This window comes from Cephus cinctus, unplaced genomic scaffold (genome assembly GCF_000341935.2).
Source record: "Cephus cinctus unplaced genomic scaffold, Ccin1 Ccin1_scaffold0462, whole genome shotgun sequence".
NCBI classification, from domain to species: Eukaryota; Metazoa; Arthropoda; class Insecta; order Hymenoptera; family Cephidae; genus Cephus; species Cephus cinctus.
Genome location: NW_014333138.1, coordinates 765,843 through 787,295, shown reverse-complemented (window position 1 = coordinate 787,295; position 21,453 = coordinate 765,843). Strand labels below are relative to the sequence as shown.

At 42.7% G+C, this 21,453-nt stretch overlaps 1 protein-coding gene and 1 long non-coding RNA gene across 9 annotated transcripts in view; one reads left to right on the top strand and one right to left on the bottom strand.

Annotated features, from left to right (window-relative positions):
• Positions 1-201: 201 nt before the first annotated feature.
• Positions 202-21,453, top strand: part of LOC107267991 (potassium voltage-gated channel protein Shaker) — a 118,631-nt gene continuing 97,379 nt past the window's right edge. For 3 of the 7 annotated variants that reach the window (XR_001537724.2, XR_003059779.1, XR_003059780.1), the window contains exons 1-2: positions 227-1,983; positions 3,129-3,858. Coding sequence is in view for 4 of the 7 variants with exons in the window: in XM_015740246.2 (XP_015595732.1) it covers positions 3,698-3,858 (161 nt within the window). In the remaining 3 variants the exon portion in view is untranslated. Of the gene's footprint in view, positions 1,984-3,128; positions 3,859-21,453 lie in introns of all 7 variants that reach the window. The other 4 variants (XM_015740246.2, XM_015740244.2, XM_025085335.1 and 1 more) reach the window with 4 other exon arrangements.
• LOC112494396 lies at positions 15,426-21,193 on the bottom strand. Of its 2 annotated transcripts, none has more exons than XR_003059782.1 (3): positions 20,963-21,193; positions 20,160-20,466; positions 15,426-15,538 (listed from the first exon to the last, which is right to left on the bottom strand). It is a non-coding gene; the product is annotated as an uncharacterized LOC112494396 (long non-coding RNA). The 2 variants fall into 2 exon arrangements; XR_003059783.1 differs by lacking the exon at positions 15,426-15,538 and adding an exon at positions 17,849-17,965.

Genomic DNA, 21,453 nt, shown 5'->3' with positions numbered 1-21,453 from the left:
GGCCTGGCCGCTGCCGTCCCGTACGCCTTGTGTACTTCAGGGGTGGAAGGATGTCGGTATGCTGCTCGACGAGGAGAGAGCGAGAGAGAGGGGAGGCGCTAGGTGGTAGATTGGCGGCGGGAGGTGGACGAGACGGAGGTGGTGAAGGAGGTTCACGGAGGAGCAGGAGTGAGAGAGGAGAGAGCGAGAGGAGGGACGGTGCGTCAGTGCCTGCAGTGAGCCCGGCAGTGAGGCGAAACGTTGGGCTCCGCGCGGGAGTCTCGTGTGTCGTTTCCTTTGGCGGCTACCTCGGCCGACACGCGACTACCCTCTACTACTTACCCTGTACTTACTCTGCCATCCGTCTTCGGGCCAAGTGAGAGCTCAGTTCGAAATCCAAAAGTTGCACCATAGACCGCCTAATCGCGCCTCCTATACGCTATATGCATATATCTGTCGCATCGTTAGCAACGCGAGTTACCGATCATCCGGCCCCTCGCTATCTATATAGCATCCTGAAGAAAGTACAGTGGAAACGATCGGGTCCCGGTGCCCGATCTCGGACCGATCGTGCCTGACGAAACCATCTTCGCGCTCTCGTAGAAATTCATTCGTACAAGGCCTTTGCGCGGATATCGCGAATGGGAGTGCGAGGATGAGCTTGTCGTGGTCTTCACGATCGCTTTGACTATATAAAGTTACGTTGGTCTATGAGGGTGGGACCTCGTCTTGGATCCGCTCCAAGAGAGGAAGACACTGAAGGGACCTGGATAAAATACGTGGTTCCCCTTGGTCCGAACCTGGGGTACCGATTGCACCTGGCCAGTGGATCTAGGATGTGGCGATTTCACGAGAGGATGGAATTCACCAAGTGTCCTGGAGATCGTGGTGAGCCTCGGGATATCGCTCCAGGGCGAGAGTCCATTCTCTCTTTCGATTGGGTGAACCTTGCCAAAATTCGCCAAACCACGTTCCCTCTTCTTGTTCAATTGCCAAACCCGTTTCTTGCGTTTCTCCCTGTATAGTACGCTGATTGCATTACAAGTCCTACGACTCTTGGTACACGATCACCCAGGAATTTTTTCCTATATTTTATCGCAACGCGCAAACGATAGAGTTTTCAATACGTCGACGCTGCTTGAACGTATTCGTACCGCTTACCACAATCGGTTCTCGAAACGGCTTTCATGCGGAAAGTGCTACGGACGGTGCTACACGGCTATCGGTATTCGATGCTCATTAGATTACTGTCATTCCCATCAAATTGACTGTTTTCCATAATGGAGAATATTCCGTCGTAACAATCAGTTGGTAATCATTAGGGCTATACTCTATCGATATACAATTATATCATTAAGCTCATACAATTGTTTAAAACCAAAACGCAGGAACCATTAATCGCACCCGTAGCTAGTTTAGTGATCTATTCAGGAATAAGAAGGTCCGGATCAGAAGGTCTAAGACAGTTGAATAACAATGTAGACAAATAAAACGATGGAGGAAAATTTCTCTGCCACGACAGCTCCTAGAGCCCACGGCGTTCCGTTGTAGAGTCTTCCCAGTGACAGGGGCGCGATTCCCTTAGCAAGTACGCAAGGTGCGACAGGCCGCGTTTCTTAATCGGTGCGTTTTAGAGTACGATGCTGAGCTTTCGTGGGCCCGAGAAAGGCTCACGAGCCTCCTCGAGGAACGTGCTTTTCGCCCGGCGAGTATCGCGTGCTTCGTCATAATATAGGCCAATGAATGAGTGACTCTAAGGGTGGCGAATCAAGGCCGCCATAGGTACTCGACGGGAACTCGTGAAATTAAGTGCGAGATGGGTTCCCCATACAATTTTTGTGCAGTGGCTTATCTTGGACAACGTTGTCAGCCAGTGATCAAGAAGTGTAGTGCTTGCTGAATTCAGCCTCGTTAACGCTACGAAATCCTTGAGGTTGGCCTACGAGGAATCGAAGAGATCAACAAGGCGAATGGAAGGAGTCTATTCATCTTCACTGTGAAAACGTACGGATGGTGTATAAGCATATTCGAGGAAAAAATTTTTCAAAATTTTCACTGACGTGTGCCAGCGTTTTTTTGCTCGTACACATACAAGTACCTCGTTAGTCACGTGGAACGAGGGTGCGTGCAACCTAATTAAAGATTTTCTTCAGTTAATTAAAACTGTACTTGGTGGCACTTAAGATATTTGAATTATTATTTTTTTTCTTCTTTTCACTTATTCCAAATCTTGGTAGAACTTTTGAGGACGCTCGAAGCGGGTGGTTTCTGGGTGGGATCTTCATTTTATTCCGTGTCACTAGAATTCGCCTGGTCTCTTTCTCTCTGCTTTTCTTTTGTCCTGCTTTCTTATGCATATTCAGAGTGTTAATTGGATATCGTCTTTATTAATTGCACGGGAGTACCCTTCGCATGGTACTCTTATAACTGTGACGTATACCGTCGGGTTTTCTTTTTCTTTGAAACAATAATACCAACTGGGATCAATCACTTGGGTTTTTACATTATTTACTTTTCTCCATTTTAAGCACCTAAAGCCACGTGCTATTATGGTTTCGCATAGTATCGTCCACCTAGTGCATCATCGGGTTGCCGACCGATGCGCATAATAGGATCACTGCAAGTGGATAAAGTTTTCTATTGAGTTTATTTTTTAACGGAGTCGGGTTGAAAACTTTGCGGCTACCTTGCGGCCCGTTCCATGTGAACCGTAATGAGAACCGTGCAGGAGTAAGCGAGAGAGGAGGATGATCGTGTGCGGAATTTGTGTGAGATTTTCTATCCAGTGAAATCTGGTAACTTTACACTCTGTGGGGTCTGAGAGTTAATAAGTTATTTCAGGACGCGGAAAGTTCTGCCCTCGCGATCCGCCCTCTCTTCCTGGACCGATTCCGCCGGATTCTGTCGTCGAGGTGACCCACGGTGGAACGAGTGAAAAAGTTTTCGGGAACACTATCAAAATTTTTCATCATCCTCCGTATAATGTCTCTCTTTATTTTCTATCTGAAAAACAATTCCAAGATGGACCGATGTTCCCAGAGGAAGAGTCGCGAATCAATTCGTTACACTCAGCAGTTAGCTACTTCCGCATAGTTTCTCCAACCTTACTAATTTTCTCAGTGAAGATAATAGAATCTTGATATTTCAAGGAAGGGAGTTCAAGTCTGCAACTGGTGACGATATGGGAAGGACTCAATAATCAAGCATCAAGATCCTGGATTGCCAGGAGTGACTTCGGGTCCTAGCTGTGGATCAGGTCCGAGCAAGGATCCCCCTTGATGATCTTATAGGGCGATTCGTTATAAAAATCCCAAATCCGTGATTCACGTTATCACAGTGAGTGATAGTGTCACAGTGAAAGAAAGAAAAAGAAAAGGGTGATACGTGCTGAGTGATAAGGCGTGAGCAGAAGGAAGTGAGAAATCAAATAGAAGAGGAAGAGCAAGACGCAGAAGAAGTCAGCAGCAGCAGGAGGTGCTGGAGGAGCCACGGTAGATTGGTCAGATAGATTAGATGGTCGAGGTGCTTGATTGGCGGCCTTGGGAGCCTACGGGGCCGTGCAGGGCACCTCGCACCTCCCCAAGCCTGCCCTGTAGGCCACTAGTTTTAAGGCTCCTCCTGTGGGCACCCCTGATCGCGGGGCCTTGCCAGTTTCTAGCAAGGAACAAGTGGGCTCCCATCTGGGGCCCCGTGAGAACGAGCGAGGCTGGCGAGCGCAATGTGGCACAGCGGGGGCATGGGCGCCCACACGGCCAACAACCCCTGGGTCAAACTTATGGGGATTGTGCACAAGGAACGGAGACATCACGACTCCGGTGGAGGCGCCTCAGGAGGACAGGTTTCCGCGACTACGGGGAGCAACGATCGCACCCTCAATCAGTGAGTGACTAAACCATATTTTATATATGATACAGGATTATTAGGACTCTTTGATCTTTCGTGGGGTCATCCCAACTGATTATGCTATCTGAATTTTTTTTTCATAGTACCTTGTAACCCAGCCTTCAATGTTCTGAGGGACTTTGATCTCTCGGCTTATTGCAATATATCTACAGGATGATATAGCCAGTCGATTGGATGTATCCTGTGTAGGGTGCATACGTAATTTTACCTTCTAAGAAGATGGAGATAGGAGTGACCTGCTTATATCTGTCGAGAGAGATCAGAGGGATTTAACTCCTTGGTAGAATATAGGAGGAGGGTTGTACTTCCGGGAAAGTATACATTACATGCTCACGCTTGTGCGTAACATGCATAGTGTAAGGTGTAAGGTAACTTCGTGTATTATTTAATCAAGGACTAGAGTAATTTCACGATCCGCTCGTTTCCGGGTGCTTGGTGACATTTTGCATCCCTGGGAATCACCAGAATATGTCTTGGTTAATGAAATGGCCTTTTAAGATATATCCAGCGAGTAAAATATTTCTTAGGCAAACGAATGATCAGGACGGTTCGTCAAACCTCCACGTCGTTTACCGTTTTGATCCTGACACGTCTCTGTCCCTTATATTGTATCCCGTTCAAAACCCATTGCCAGCCTTCACTGTGGAAAATTCGCGAACACAAAAAACAAAACCAACGCGTCCCAAGCATTTCGGAAAACCGTTGAAATATTCAAAGCTCGTAGCAGCGAGAGAATTGTATGTATTCATCTGAAAAAAAAAGAGATAAACAAAGTCTGTAACCCATCCAGAGTTTAAGTACTGCAATTTTTCAGGACGCCCTCTCGACAGTACACACAAGAGGTAGCGCGAGGAAAAATGAAATGGAGGAACAAGGATACAAGGAGCGAAGAGTAAAGAAGGAGCCTCCCCCCTGAGATAACGATATCGCTTGAGCATATTTCATTGGATGGTACTCAATATTTTGGCAAGGGGATGTATATCTGTATATACGTCCACTATGCCGGTTGGATGATATCCTGGCTCCTTAATGTTCCGCGGAGTGGATAAAAGTAGATAGAGGTTGGATAACCTTTTGAATTTCTTGATGGTCAACCAAGCGTAAAAACTTCTCTAGCTCCTACCTTGTACGTAAGATCAGCTACTATCGATGGGTATATAGCTGAAGCCCGGGACATAGATAATGGGTGGAGTCGAGTTAACGTAACGAGAACAAACGGTACAGTACATATCTGTACGGTCTATAGACATAGTCTTGTGTATCTAACTAGCCACCCTTAAGCCAAATGATTTTAGTCTACACTAAATCAGAAACTTTGCTTGATCTAGACTCTAGACAATTGACAGTCATTGTTGGTAGTCTTGCTCTATACCCCGTGCAGTGTGTTTCAGGGAAGTGTTTAATGGATGATCTCAGGCTGTTTGCATAGACCGTCGATTATTCAGTATCTAGAGTTCATGGAAGATTATTTAGGGAACTATCGTCTCGAAGACCTTCCAGGATATGTTGCGTCTGATGATCAGAATGGAGAAGGTTGCTCAAAGAGATTGAAGTAATTTAATATATGTCTGTTGGTAATACTCGTATACCTTTCTGAAGTGGAAACGATTTTGATTCACATACGAATAGATAATAGGTTTAGAAGATCAAGGTAGCCAAGTGGAATCTTTGAGGTATCAACTGAATCGTAGACGACAATTCAGTTGGATGAGTTTTTGTAGGGAATTTCGTTGAGTTAATCGCTGTTAATGCCAGTCGAATGGAGATGGTTTTTGTTGTATACTGAGCTTCTATCAGACTGATAGGTCTATAGGATTGTAGCTTTGTACTATAGGGAAACTCCTGCGGGCAAAGGACATTTGAATAAAAAACCTATCTGATTCTCGGCGTGGTTATTGTAATTCTAATAAATCCCTAGGGTGAAGCCCGCGTCAGACCAGAGTCCCTAGGGGTTATAGGAAGCCTGGATAACGAGTGGGGAGATTCCTGGGCAAAATAAATTTAATGTTTTTTACATGAAATATTTAGACCAGACCCTGAATGCTCCTGGTACCTCAGGGTCATTCTGTATAATATACTCATTGGATACCCCAAACTGATAAATACGTCTCATAAAAGTACCAATGGGCTCACTCGGCACGTTTTTTGTACCTAGTGGGGATGGGTGGTAGACCTGACCAAAAAAACTGCACGCGCCAAGATAAAAATCCACGCGAATCATTCTCAGTGGACGTTTATACATTTTTTGACATCAATGAGAATTACTTCCTGTCATCATATTTTTGTTAAATTATTATCACATTATTATCTCTTTTTTTTGTTTATTTCACAGGGAATTTTTTATGTGCTTGATCAAGTGATCGATTAAGGCAGAATCATATGATGAGTTCAGGAATCAGTCCTTACGTTAGTAAAACATCACGTTTTACCAACAGATCCAGTCTATTTGGCACATACATTTTAATAGGACAAGATCTTCTAATTCTATCGGTCCACACTCGTTCGAGATCAATAGAACGACTGGTTCCGTTTTCGGTGAACGTGGCAGCCCCTGGATTGTCGTCTTGTTGAGAACTTCCATAAATTTGGAGATTGCGACCAGCTCGATGGCACTCTACGACGATGGAATCCTACGATGAAAGGAAATAAAATCTAAAAGAGAATTGACCTCGTGTCTTCGACCAAAGGGTTTAAGCGTTTTATTTAAATTTTACTTATTTTTTTGACCTCACCAAATATTGACCCGATTACATATACCAAATTCTTTCAGAACGATACATCCAGATTTTGTGTGCCTAGGGGCTGCTATCTGAAACTCACACTTGACTCGGTCGCTTACAAGGACAGACGGTGTTACGTATACTCGCATGTATCTACAAATACACGAAGGTATACACAGGATAAAATAGGAGTCGGAACCCTTGGTGTTGACAGAAGAGCCCTTTGAAGGTCCCTTTTTGGGGGATGGAAATACCGAGCAATTGTTTGGTTCTATCACACTCAGAGGACAGTTGGAAAATTCGCTTTTTAACGAACTGTCTTCTATTTCGTTTCGTATGTTGAATCGATGTTGATTCGCTTGGTGCGCTTGGTGTTTTCAAAGTAAATTTTGCATAAAATACCAAAATGTCATGGCGGGTTAGATTTCTCAATAGAAAGCCTGAAGATTGGTACGTACTCATGTTACCCACGTAATTACATGCTGCTTCTCCTGTAAGGAATTCTTAAGTCTTTTTCAGAGTCTGCAGCAAAGTGGTTGCTGGCGACCCTTCTATTTTTACGTGTCACGTTTCCTGTCGCTCTCCTGGATGTTTTACGAGGGGATTAACGCGACGTGAAATTGCTGATGGTTACGGACGCCCAGTGTCGATTGGCACTGAGGTGGAGGCGCCTTTTACAACGGGATAAAATTCAATCCGATTAACGACCGCAACCAGACGAGACCAGAGAAGGCTCTGAAAACTATTGCTAATACGTGTGCATAATGAGGACAGTGTAACTTAGATCCAGGGTGGTCATGAACACGCTGAAAAATTTGCATTATTGAAGAATCAAGATCTCTGATTCGATCTTAGAAGCCATGAATTTGGAACAGAGATGATATTGGTATCACGATTGGACATTGATACCAATTATCGAAGGTAGTGTTGTAGCTCGTTATGGGACGTAAAGAATCATTGATTTTGTATACTATTTATTTTTTTTCATTTCAATTCCCATGAGCTGAAGTGGCAATAGATTCTTTTTCTATGGTTGAACTTTGCCCCAACGTCGATCTGTTTCCATTGAGCGACGTTCTAAGCAACGGAGACTAACCCCGGCATGTTTTCCGATATACCCTTAGCCTCAGAAGTTCAGATCTGGTGACCCCTTAAGGGTGGAAAACGACGATTTCATGATTTCAAGGGGAGAGACTCCCAGCTACCGCGACGAAGAGCGTCCTATAATCTTTTTTTTTTCATGAATAATTTTCGACGATCAGTGGTTAAACAGAGCTTGAGGAAGCTGAAGTCACTGTACAAAAAGAAATTAAGAACTGGAGTAAATGAGGTTAATTGCAAGAGGAAATTCGTTGATTAATATTTTAGTATATTTGATATTTTAATTTGAAAATTTTCAAACCGGATATCAAAATTCATATACGTCATGTGAGACGCCAAATTACTGGGTACGTCTGGCCTGTTAACGACCTTGCACGCTGTGTGGTTTCAGAGTTTACCTAACCATTGAAAAACGGAGGATAGGACGAGAAGGACAGAGCGTCTTTTGGAGCCTGGGGGTAGAGCCCGAATAAAGAAGGACGAGGGACGACCCTGCCCTTTCTTTTGTCTGCTAAGTGAGGTTAGGGAGAATAAAGGGACAAAGCTTTCATTCCCGTGGAAGCGCGTGCAGTCAGGGTGTGACGTGATTTTATACCCACCTGGGAATCATTTTCCCTATTCGCGCACCTCTTCAGCCCTTATCGTTCTCTTTCATTCTTTTACTGTCTCTCTATCTTTTTTTTTTACTTTCTGTTAGTCTATCCATCTTCGCCATCCCTGCATCCTCAACAGTTCATCTTTTTCTCGTTCAACTAACTCTCGATACTTTCATCTCCCTCTTATCTCTTAGGCTAAGGGTAATGGACTAAGGTTTCATCCCTCTATTGAACGACGCCACCCGTAGTCTAGCTAATATCCTAAATGAGAAGGCCATCGTCGAAAGGATCACTCGAGGTAACGACGTCCTCAGGAAAAGTCCCTGTCAACCTGGAATTCCTTCAGCGAGTTTACGGTACACCCAGGGACGTACTCAGGCATGTGGTAGGCCGGTGCGTTAAAATCTTGCGGTCCATGAAAATGTTACCCTGGAGTATAATACCAATTTAATTCTATGCTTCGCTAGACCTACCCAGTACTTCACGGCCTAGAAGACGATTTTACTCGAGATATTCGGGGCTTGCTGCTGTCCCTGGAATGTATATATATATTACGTATGTATGTGCCTATGTACCACATTCACATATATGTATACATACATATATCAGGATTGAATTTGGCGCGACTTCTCACTGGGAAATCTGAATTTTTATCGTAAATGGAAATTCGGTACTTGCCAATGGTTATTTTATCACCGATAGAGGAAATCAGGCCATATCCAGGAATCTTGCGTTCCCTTGATATCCCAGTGTGAAGATAGCAGAATTGAAGGAGGTAATATACGACACAGATTCTAATATTACGTCGTATCCATACGATCTTCGAGGTTTCGCCTTGATCGGCATTTTACGAATAATCCATTCACGGCCATTCATTTAACACACTATATTCTAGGTTATGGACGGTCAAAGATAACCCTGCCCGCTAGGTTTATTTAAACTTGAACCGGAAATAGCACAGCCCATTGATTTTCCACACTTACAGCGAGACTTTACAACGCGAAAGGACTTTACCCCTCGCTGCGTCAAGATTATTCGGGTCAGGTACTTGATAACAAGTTTTGGGCCTTACCCTACCATCACGTACTACCTCCATTTGAAAGACCCAGTCGTAAGTGTAACTAGAATTCTTCAGTCTAACTGCCACGTGCAATTCTCGCTAACTAAACACTATGGAATCTGTTGAGTTTTATCCATTCCCCCAGTTACTGGCTCAGGATGTTCCTTGCTGATTCAACTCGTATCCTCCAATAATCCAGTCCCTACTGAGAGAAAATCTATTTTTCAGAAACGGGCCACCAACTGATACGTTTCCTGCGGGAAAGATTACGTCAAGAATTTTTAGCTAGGTGGTACTTTTCTCCTACCTCATATATGCCTATATATGCCTTAGGTATAGTGCAATACCGCGTACTTATGGCTTTTCATATTTTCTCAAGATACCATCCGGATCAGGAACTTTTCTTGCTTCTCTCGTAAATTCGGAATATCTGGATGCTTCATCGACCTTCTTTATCCTGAGAGTATAGTCAGAGCAGTAAATTTCCCTGTCCTATACAGCGTACTTATATTGTATTTACAGTCTGAAGTCGCAAATACCGGTCTTGACAGTGTCGTACGATCACTTTGGTTGAGCATCGTTTTGGCAAGATTTTACAGAAAAAAAGTGAAAATAAGGTTTTCCAATGTCCATTGGGCAAGTCGCCAATTTCATTGACCGATCAGAGGAAAGTCTCGGCCTTGAATTTTTCGCGTTTCCAATACCTTTAACGAGTCCGAGAGAGACAGACTTATGTGTGTTGGCGTGCGTAAGACAGAGACAGACATAGCCGTAGCTCAGAATCGATAATTTCGAAACCTTTAACCAAATTGGTTATTGTATCTTCTGAATCGTCCTGTATCGTACTGTATTCTGTACTGTATTTCAAGGAGCAACCTTAGACTGCACTATTCCTGGAGCATTTCCATACTCAGGACGTTATCAGGGTCATCATTGATTCAGCAGGACCTAGTCTATAGATGGAGGAATCCTTTGACGGACGCCGATATAGACAATTTGAAAGGCTTGCTACAATCTGGTAGGAAAAGTGCGAGGAAGGAATTGCTTCCACTTCGATTTCCTGCTGGATCGTCACGTTCGTTCGAATTACACTTCTGGGTTAACTGGCACTACCGGAAGCGGGATAGACTTCTCTCCAACTCGGCCAAAAGCTGCTGCTGATCTCTTCTTTCTTTTTCTTCTTATTTTTTTTTCTTTCTATTTCTTTCTTTCTCGTATTTTTTGTTTTTCTTCTTCTAATCACCTTTTTCTTCTCCTCAGTAATTTCACCATCCATCCGTCGCACGTGAGTTGAGAGGTACGTAAGTGCTGGTGAGCGTAATTAATTTCTCATTCGCCATAATGGATTTTCCGGATTCCTATCGGCGGATTCCAACTTGTAAGACTCTGAGAATCCAGTTTCTTCGTTGATTTTGGTACCCCTGAATATATCATGTACAACTTGGGATGATCGGTGAGTCAGGGTATCCTAAGCTCTGTACCTTATTGGGTCCAGGTGGTCCTGGGTTGACTTTAAAGAACCCTGCAGATACTTTGGATTCTGTGCAGGTATGGTTTATCTGATGAGTTTTATTTATGAACAGTTATTTTGAAAAATTGTATGGACGCCTTTTTTTCCACTTATTTACCAGAGGCCAATTGCTCGCGGACCGTGGCGCCATCTCATAAACGATTAATATATTATTTCATATACTTAAATTTCTAAAGTACCTGCAATATGTCAAATTGACTGTATCCAGTGAACGAGGAAGTCGCGTGACAAATGAACTTGCATTGAACGATGATAGAGACGACCAATCGGCGTAGCGAAAAGTGGCGACAGAATTTCGATATATTTTGGATACATAACAAATTAACTCTGACGTGGATCTTAATGCTAAGGGGATTCCCCTCTGGTCGAAAGAGCTTGGTAGCCAGGAAAATTGGAGCATTGCTCTATATCGTATTTGAGGTATGAATACAACATTCATTTTTGGGTATATTCTATTATATCTAACTAAACTCCTTCTGAATAACGTGACTTTATTTTGCAAAACGGTTGGCAGAATTTCCCATTAACTATTTACGCATGCTCGAGCATGCTCTAGGGTGTACCGAGTTTTCTCCAAGGTAATTAGACTCTTGGGTAACAACCTACAATACAGAGCATCAAGAAGGATTTCGTCCTCATAACGATGAACTTTCTTTAGCCTGGTATAATTTCGTCCTGGAGGTTAGAGTACGTCTTGTTAAATTCCTTCTAGTAGAGGTTCCCAAGTTATACGTGTTTCTCTTCCTCGTTTCACCAGACACATGCATACTCGCCTGTAGTAAGGTAATAAGGGGCCATTTCACGTCTAGCCAGGATGAAGGCGGAGCCAAGATGCCTTCGGAATGGTTTAGCGAGCCTCCAGGAAGTCGTCCTGGAGGATGAATTTCTAGGTTGACACGAATCGTATCTGACTATATATATGTATAGTATGCATATCACTTCCGCATATTCTTGAATAGCCGAAGACACAATGGCGACGGGCTGTGCCAGGATTTCACGGAATAAATAAAAACTCTTCAAAAATGATCAAGCGTCAGAAAAAGCATGATAGCTCAAAATTATGAATTCTCTCTAATAATAAATATTATACTCAGTACTAATACATCTCGGTACGTTTATACCTATAGATAGCTCACAAGGTATTCTAAACACTTTTTTGCTTGTAACTCGGGTACAGCTTTTAGCGTTGTGTTCCAACCCTCGTCCGTCTGCTAGATAATTCGATGCGGGATTCAGGCACGTTCCGACCATGAATACGGCCCCCTTGTTTGCGACCCTTCCTCCCTTCCGAACCCTTATACGTTAGGTTAGGTTGGATCTTCTCCACCTGCCATCCCGACTTGGGTTTTCCTAACTCTGCCACTTTCCCTTCGCCTCATCTTCATCATATCTCTCAACCTAATCGACAGATCCAAGAATCTTGTTCTCCTGATCTCCCCACTCGTAGGTCCCTTCTCTGCTACTCACTTTTATTCCTACACCTGACATCGCCTTGAAACCCCAAGAAGAGGACATCGTCGTAAATCGTACCTAGTGTCCAATTCACTCTTCATTTTTGCAGATTGTGTTCCTGATGTCGTGATTTACATCCAGCCTCAATTGTGGACCACGTAGCCACCCTTAGTCCTCGTCCCTCAGCTTCTTGGAGTTGTGCTTTTAAAATTCCAGGGTTGTGATATCAATTTACTGGACGTTAGTCCTTTCCATTTTCATGTCATAGGGATGCACGCTTATCAGTAAGGATTCTATGAACATATATTAAAGATCACTAGGTATCTCTTCCCTGCGGTAGACGAAATTGACCACAGCCAGCGTGTATACAATTTTCCATTAAATGGTCCAGGACGAACCCTTCCTACCACAACACAATGTGTTTCTAGCTGCTTCATAAATCATCCAGAATCCAAGTTCTTACTGAATCCTGCTAAAAACACCGACCTCCACCAGATGGTAGCACCTCAACTTCACATCCGATATTGAAAGTCACTATGGATTCTCTCATCCTCGCTATCCTGTTCCATTCTCCCGATGACTTCTAAAAAATTCCCCATTTTTATTCTTTACTTCATCTCCTTTTCACTCAGCAATCAGGTTAGCCTCGCCGTTGCATTCGTACATGCCAGAGTCAGAACAGGAATTTCCAGGTATCAAACCCCTAAAAAAAAAATTCCCTGCAAATAATCTCTTTCTGATTCATTCTCTATCAGAAGCGTTTTTTCGACGAAAAAAAAGCAATTTACAGCCCGAGTTTTAAAAAACCCGTATTTTTCAATAATTTTTTCCAGGTTTTTGCGAGTCCAACGATTTCCAACAATTTGAAGAGAAAAATTTAATTGTAACAGTGGTTCCCAGGCGCGCTGTAACGTGGTAGGTGCTTTAAACAACGGGTCATGACGGTGAGGTGGAGGGTTGCCTGAGGTGGTCGCTGGGATGACCTCTGTAGTCACTGGGCGGGTCTGTGGGACAGGGGCGAAAGCCGAAGGGGCAATGCATTTGACTGCAGCCACGGTAGTACCTGCCGCTTCTGCTACTTCCTACCGACGCCGGCGTCGGCTGCTGCTGCTGTTGCTGCTACCCCTAACACTTCCCCACGCCGAATTCACGGCAATGCGGTACTCCTATCTATGTTTAATAGACTGCATAGACGGCGGAGCGTGGCTCCCGTTATGCACTTTACTGTAATGCCGTCACCTTGCTACCCTTATACATACCAAGCTAAAGATACACATGACGCTGGGTTACGACGTTGCGATACACTTAGCCTAGCATCGCCTTAACATCCTCTAGACTTGGCCTACACGCGAGTCTTCCTATGCTGCGGTAACCCTGTCTATGTTTAGCAGACTACATATCTATACACCAGAGCGTGACTTTCTTTATGCATTTTTAGCTCAATCCCATCGATCGATACCCAATCGATACATTCAATCACCCCAGGATACTCGATGGACTCCATTCACGGGACTTTACTGTTTCAGGATTATGGCCGCTTTTGGAATTTTTTCTGACCTCACTATGGACGCCATCTTCATTACACGACACCGATGCATTCTGGATTATTTACTCCACTGCACTTTTACTGCATCCGTCATTGGATTCTTATCCATTGATTATCTTCGCCCTGGATATCAATTTTTTTTTCATTTTTATACCGTTGGTACCTTTACCCTTTGTAAATAATTTCGGTTCGATTTGTTCTCTAATCGTATTGACGTGATCCTCAGGCTGAGCGGCGGTCGCGTCTCGTGGGGGAAAGGTAACATAGCTTCTCGAAGTGGCGTCCCAGAGCGTCGCGACGCAGGACGTTTCGTGACTCGTACTTACTTCCCTTAACTCGATAAGAACTCCTCGACACGATCCCGGGAGGTAATATCCGATATGTGTACATAAATACATGTTGTTGTTAGGTTAGGTTTATGAGCATTTAACGTATGAGCGTGTCCATAACATGGGCGACAATCTTTCTGTGCTTTATAACCGTATGTATGAGAATATATGAATGGCCGTAATGTTAGCCAGAACTGGGATATAAAATAGGCAGGAATGCTTTTTGAGTTTTGCGAATTTCTATCGACTCTTTCGCTAAATACTTTGTGGTTCAAAGGTTTATGTATAGGTTAGGTATAGAATACATGTATATATGTATATGCATACTTTACACAAGTACCTGGTGTATGAGAGGGGAGGCAGATAGGCGTTCGAAATTTGTTGTGTCTTTTTATCTCATTTACAAAGTATGGCCGTTTTCGAATATTGACAAAAAAAGAACCGATTTGACAACGCTCAACAGACTGAAATGGCGTACTAGCCTCTCAAAGGAATTCGCGAATCGTGCAGTCGTGGAATCGTGCTGAGATTATTCAGTTTGAAAAATAATGCTTTCGACCGCTGGACACTGATTTACACAATTTGCATAGAAACAATATCTCGTTGGAGACAGTCAGTGTTTCGCGCGAGCGACCCACTCGTGAGATTGCAAAGCGATTCGCGAATATTCAGCTATCCCGTAGCGTTGTGGCCATTGGAAATTCGCGAAATTCTCTCGCCATTTTACGGCTACTGTGTTTGCCTGTGAATTCGTAGCAATTTGTCGACGCCGGAAAGAACTGGCCGGTTTTCATGGCGCGACGAGAACTTTAATCGCACGCGAATTTCGACCGCACTGAGGTTCGTGTATACCGTGAACATCGTACGAGTGAATTGTCGCATCTCGAACGTGCCAAAAATTAAATTCAATGAAACTATTATTCTGCGGGCTAGCACGTATTTATTTCTACCGCAAATATAAACTTTGTGTGTCGTCGCTGTTGGCACTTTATCCCTTTCATGGATATTCGGCATAAGTATTTTTTTTATGGCAATCAAATAGACCTTGTTGCTCCAAGTAGATTGTAAATCCACATGCACTTGTGATAATGAATTTTTGAAATATTATTTTTTCAATTCTAGATATAAATCAACTCTAACAACGAAGGGGAATAAAAGCAGTGAAAATTTTCAAAAATTTGTAAACTCATGTAAAGTTCACTTATCATCCCCGTCTGTCGATTATCCAATGATGCCTGATGCTTCATAATTTGACACAGGTAATTTGCTCTGTGATGAAAACCGGATCTTGAGGTACTTCAGCACAATAGCTAGCCTCTACCTAAACCATAATTAGTAATGATTGATATATAGCGAAGCGAGGCAAAAAGCTGGCTAAAGAAAATACAAAATGCTTAGCAGTGCAAACATTAGGCTTTAATAGCATAAAGCGTGCCCTGGTACTTTTAAATTAACGGATAAGCCTATCGAAGAACGAGGAAAGAGGATAAAACCAAAGCATATCCGACAAGCCATAAGACTGAATCTTCTTAAGATGATCTGAGACAGATTAAATCTAACCCCTAGGCTTAAAATCTGCACTCGTTCCTCGGCTTCGTTATATTCAAGTTATATAATTTTTAATGAAAACCCAACACAGGCTTTTTACCTTATTTACATAAAAAATATATAAAACCATAGATCAGTAATTGCTTCTGAAAACGATAACCTTAAAATAATTATTACATAATTTTGCATACACCGTACAAATAGCGTACATAATATACATCAAACTCGCATATAAAACTCTAAGTACCACTCAAGACTTCCCTCGTTAACGTAAGACCAATAAGGAGTTCAAAGGTCGGACCGGAAGTCGTAGACCAGAAATGATACTCGAAGTAGGCCTCGTAATCTGCCACATGTTGCTACCGAATTCCCCTCACACGTTACACAACAGCACGTATATAAACAAGTAGATATACACTCGCGCACCCTTGAACCAGGTTGACCTTTGACACAGCATCTGTCTCAGACATTAAAAAAAAATCAATTTCGTAAATTTGAATCTACATTTAAATCTGTAATTATCATCAGATAAATTTCATATTTCAGGTCACGCGTATAAGCACTGTTATCATACTTGATCTTAACGATGGATTGAATGCGTCCATTGACCCTAAGAATAAGATCTTCCCAGCTACTCCACAGTGACCCATGACCCCCACATACTAAGAGGTTAATAATCCCATGACCAATATCCTCTTAGTGAATTCCTCATAGATTTCATTGCACAACGACGTCTTAGTTTGGCTCGTCTTCTAATACGATCAGTGGCTCCTCCTCGTTATGGGCTATAAAGTTGTCAGAGCTGAATGAGAATGGAAGGGTCAGGGGGTCAGGGAGAATCAAGGTTATTACTACCAAACGGCCCTTTCATCGATCTTACTCAAGTAGGTACTACCGTGCGTAATCTAGCCCAATCTGTAACAGCTCAAGTCTGACTAACGACACCTGCTGCTACTTAAATCAAGAGACTCGGTCGAGTCTGGTGCCGAGTGCAGGCAACCGGCTGTACAGGGCACGGACCGCCGAGACTCTTTACCCGAGTCGACTCTTACCCCCGAAAAAAAACATGTGTAAAAAACTATGTCAAGTACAGGAGTGCTGTGATATCCTGTAACAAAAAGTATTGAAATAATACAAACTGGACATGCCCGTGTAATCTGTGCCGCGCGGTTCTATACGTACAATATACTATATACATAAAGGTAAATCCTACTCCGCTACCAGTGATTTCACCTAACGGTCAGAAATTCGAAAGAGTTAAACTACTGAAATTAAACCCCTCCCAAAAATACGTGTAAAAAACTATGCCAAGTTAACAAGTCACTACGTATTTGCTTATTACGTGATCTAGCACTAGCCCATAATTTTAATTGTATTTTCAAAATTTCTTATAACGTCTTCGCTACTGCTTTACGTTGTTACTGCTTCTTATACTTAATTATGATTTAACAGTGATTTAATAATTAATAAAACTTCAAGCTGCGGTCAAGACTCCGGAGGCAAGATACGAGATTAATATTTATCAGTGTGCCGAGAGTGGCGCAACCAACCCTTGAGATGCCAGTGATGCTGTGCAGCGTTTTCACTCTCACTCGGCTGGACCAGAGGTGCAAAGGATGACGGTTTGGCATTACTGTGTCGGAGTGAGGGCTCTGTGTAGGGGTGGTTTTCTCAAGGGCTGCTACGAGCCTCGAGAGCTGGCTGGTATGGTGGAAGAGCAAATGAGAGAAAACAGGGGGATGCTGGAGAATCCTGCCGAGGGAGAGTAAGGGATTAACTCGTTTCTGGCCCGATGGGCATTTTATTACGCAGATGTATATCTGTATGTATGCATAGTTGGTCCAGCATCGGGATACATACGGGCAGGGGCCTCAAAGCACGTTGTTGTACTCTTTTACGAGCCGCACGAGTGTTGAGCCAAGCGGGCTCAAAATAGTGCCAACTTTCAACCCCCGAGATAACGAGTGACACGGTTGCCAACTCACCACCCTCTGGCGGTCCACGCCACACTCTATAAATTGTCCAATCGCAAAACGAATCGAACTTCTTTTCTTGTACTAACCACTTGGCCTTTTTTTCTTGTACTCATTTTTTCGACACTTCTTCCATTTCCTTTTTCCTTCTGTACGTAACCTTTTATTTTCTTTTTTCTTCACTCAGCTTGGGGTTTGCAGGGCTCAGTGTGACCCTTTTCACTTCTCTGCTGGACGTAGTAACGGAAATTACTTTTTTATTTGAGTTAATTTTCACACCTGTAATTCTAGCGGTTGAACATGGAATTTATTTTTTAACGAGGGTTAAGGAAAAGAATATTTGGATAATTATATGCAAAGCTTCGACTTTTGCGATACAGTGTCGCGACGCTATCGCGTCGGGACGCTAGGGTGCAATTTAGCATATGGTAAATCTGGGGTTTCATCGTCGGTATTTATCAGGGTGGGAAAGTCGAGCATCCCCTTGGAAAGAGGATGTGGAAAATCGGGAAATTATCATCCTGAGAGAGAGTGTGGTTTACGTGCTGAAGGGGTAGTTTCGTTGAGTGGTTTTTTTTTTGGAGACGACAAGATGAGAATAAATGGAAGAAAAATTATTCCTTGCAACATGAAACATCAGGAGATTGCCAGCCAGTTTTCTTATGTGACAAATAGCAGTGAAAGAAATGCCTCTTGAATGTATTTTGACTGATATCATTTTTTTTAATCGATATTAATTGTATTATCAAAAGCTCCAACTTAAACGTGGAGGTTGAAGTGAACGAAAAAATACAAAAAATGTTATCTGATATCGTACTGTAAATAAGTGAGTAAATAACTGATTACCTTTGAAAATTTAAAATCGACTTTTAGAAATAATAATAATATTCTTTGTATGAAATTCTTTGATGAATTCTCTCTCTCTCTCTTGTCTACCAAAGAATTTGTGGCTGACGGACCAAAAAAGTCACGTTCAAATCATCCCCATTGAATGTCGATACGTTTCACGCAATTTTATCGTATTTTATAACCCAGAAACGATCTCGCCGAAAATAACACACTTGACGCCCAATATAATACATGTATACTCTTGCATATAACAGAGACTAGAGTATTTCCAAATTCAGTCAGTAATCAATAATTATTTATACGGCAAAAGCAGTGCAGGTAGATTTTCATAATTAGATAATATAATTGACAAATTCGTTAACGATTAATTAACATTGTTACTCGTTTGCAATTGGTAGTACCAAATTGATACTATCGATACCCCTGTCACTTTTCTGTCTCGCACAGATATACCTGTGTAATTTTGATTACACTCCTTTTCCCAAATAAGAATTTTTTTCTACAATTATTACGAAATATTTATGTCTGATTAAACGTTAGTTCGTTTTTAGGCCAAATAATTATATTCGTACAGGAACTAGTTATGCTTATGTTGGTTCGTAAGGTCACTTGTTGCCAACCTCGACGACAACCTGTTAAGGGTTTATACCAACCACGACACACATATTCAAATATTGATTTGCACCGTTTACGAGCTTGTAACTCGTTTGTCATTCTAGGTGTCCGCCGATATCTGTGTTCTTTTAGCTAGAGTTCACTCAGCTCTAAGTTCCCAATGATCGAACGTTCATTGAATCGGGAAGATAAAAAAAGAGCCAAAAATTCCAACATGGCTGTCGATCATGCTCGGTTGAGTCTTTTGGTAAAGTTATGCTATAGTTTTGCTGGTACGATATTCTGTACATAGATGGCGACACTGAATTTCAAATGTGCCAGTTAAAAATAGAGATATACATGTGTTGAATAGAGAAACATATAAAAATATTTGCATAAAGATTTTAGTATAGACATTTTATGAATCGTGTGCCGTATACTTTGTCTGCATTGGGATCGCGTGCGGGAAAAAAAAGTGCTAAAGAGGCCGCGTTGCGGAAAAGTAAATTTTTCAGTAGCCACGTAAACTGCTGGACGGTCTTGGTATTTACTACGTGACCATGCAACAGCGAGGATTAAGTGTTTATTATATGAAGAATCGTTTGTAACGATAATATTCGTATTATTTTTGAAAAATGACGGCAAGCCTTCGAAGCATACTACAAAGCTAATATTTATTTCCGTCACTTGAAGTTGGCCGTGCCTCGTGCCAATTGGTCGATAATTTGTATTTTCGCACTAAAAATTTAAAAACGTACCCTATCGATATTCTTTCGTTGCTTCGTTCAAAGAAAGCAAATATCGTGTCAAGCGGTCGTAAATACTAATGGAAAACTTTGTTAAGAAAAAAAAGGCGAATAGCTCATATACGAAATTTAAACTAACCTAACGACTAGCTCTAACTTTAAAGCATTTCCGGTGAGCAATTACAAGCAGCTATGATTGCTCATGGTACGAAGTAGTCTCACGATTATTTACCTTTTTATATTGTGACGTGTTTTTTCGACTCACAGTCACAAAGCGACTCCAGCTACCGATTCAGAAAACCTTCTCGCTTTTTGGTTCACTTCGAGTCACAATCCTCCTCAGAAGCTACACTGTCGGATTAATTCGTACAGTTACGCCAATGCTCTCGGAAGATTTTTTATTGTGGAATTGAGGTCGAGGTGTTCGAATCTGCCGTGGAGAGACAGTCCTGACGTACCGGGTTGCCTGGTAGAGGAGAGTACCCGACGGAGACGTTTCCACGTATCGGCAAAGATCCGGGTGAGGTACCACCGACCCGCTGGAGAAAGGCAAAGGGCTGTAGAACGAGCGGAAATAAGGTTTTGTTACGATTAAGGACAGGGGAGGAATCCCCTGTTGACGATGTGGTGCCCAGCTGTGGCCCGATGTCCTGGGCAAGCGGCCGCGGATGATCTCCAAGAGTCACGTACCGATTCGCTAAGGAACACTCCCGATTTAGTTTAAAGAAACCAACTCGAGAAAAAGGATAAGAGTTATCGGCTATAAGGATCTCGACCAATCAGAATGATTTGTTTCCGTATTTGACTATTCTCAATTGACTGCTTCAAAGCAGTCTGTCTTGTGACACCGATCAAGGTGGTTCGAGTTGGCTGGCGCTCTCCGCGCTATCTGTTGACAGTTTCTCTAACTGCGTGTCATATACGGTATAGAAAGTCTCGCTTGTGTGGCTTTCGCGTTGTTCTCGCAATATCCAGAAAATACTATCGATTTTCCGCGTGCGTTTCGGAGGTGCTGTGCAATAGTGTAGTGCCCACCTGAGTGTCTCCTGGATACAGTTCTCGGTCTTCACGGATCAGCTGAACCAGCCCTGGTGAGTACTCCCAATTTATTAATCGGTGGAGGGATTTCAGCATATACGGTTACGTTTTCCGTTTTTAAGCGTCCCCAAAAATGCGCAGGATCCGTTAAGCTACTGTCTTTTCTGGCAGGTTCCGTCAGAGCTCTCGTTTTGGCGGAGTTGACACTTTTTCACCTCAACTCCCAGGTCATACCGGCTCGTCAGTTGCTGGTGAAAAAAATGACTGGCATCCGCCTGTCATGCGAATGCATGAACGAAAAGTGGACGGCCGAAGGTGACGTAGGTTAGTTCTCGAATTTTCGTTATCGGTGCGGGATTAAGAAAATACGTTACATTCTAGAACGAAAGAACCCTCCGAACCAACCCCTTATAAAACCAACAACGATCCCCCTATTAGACGTCCTTATAAAATACCCACCAATTTAACCCCAGGAGACCAAAAGATCA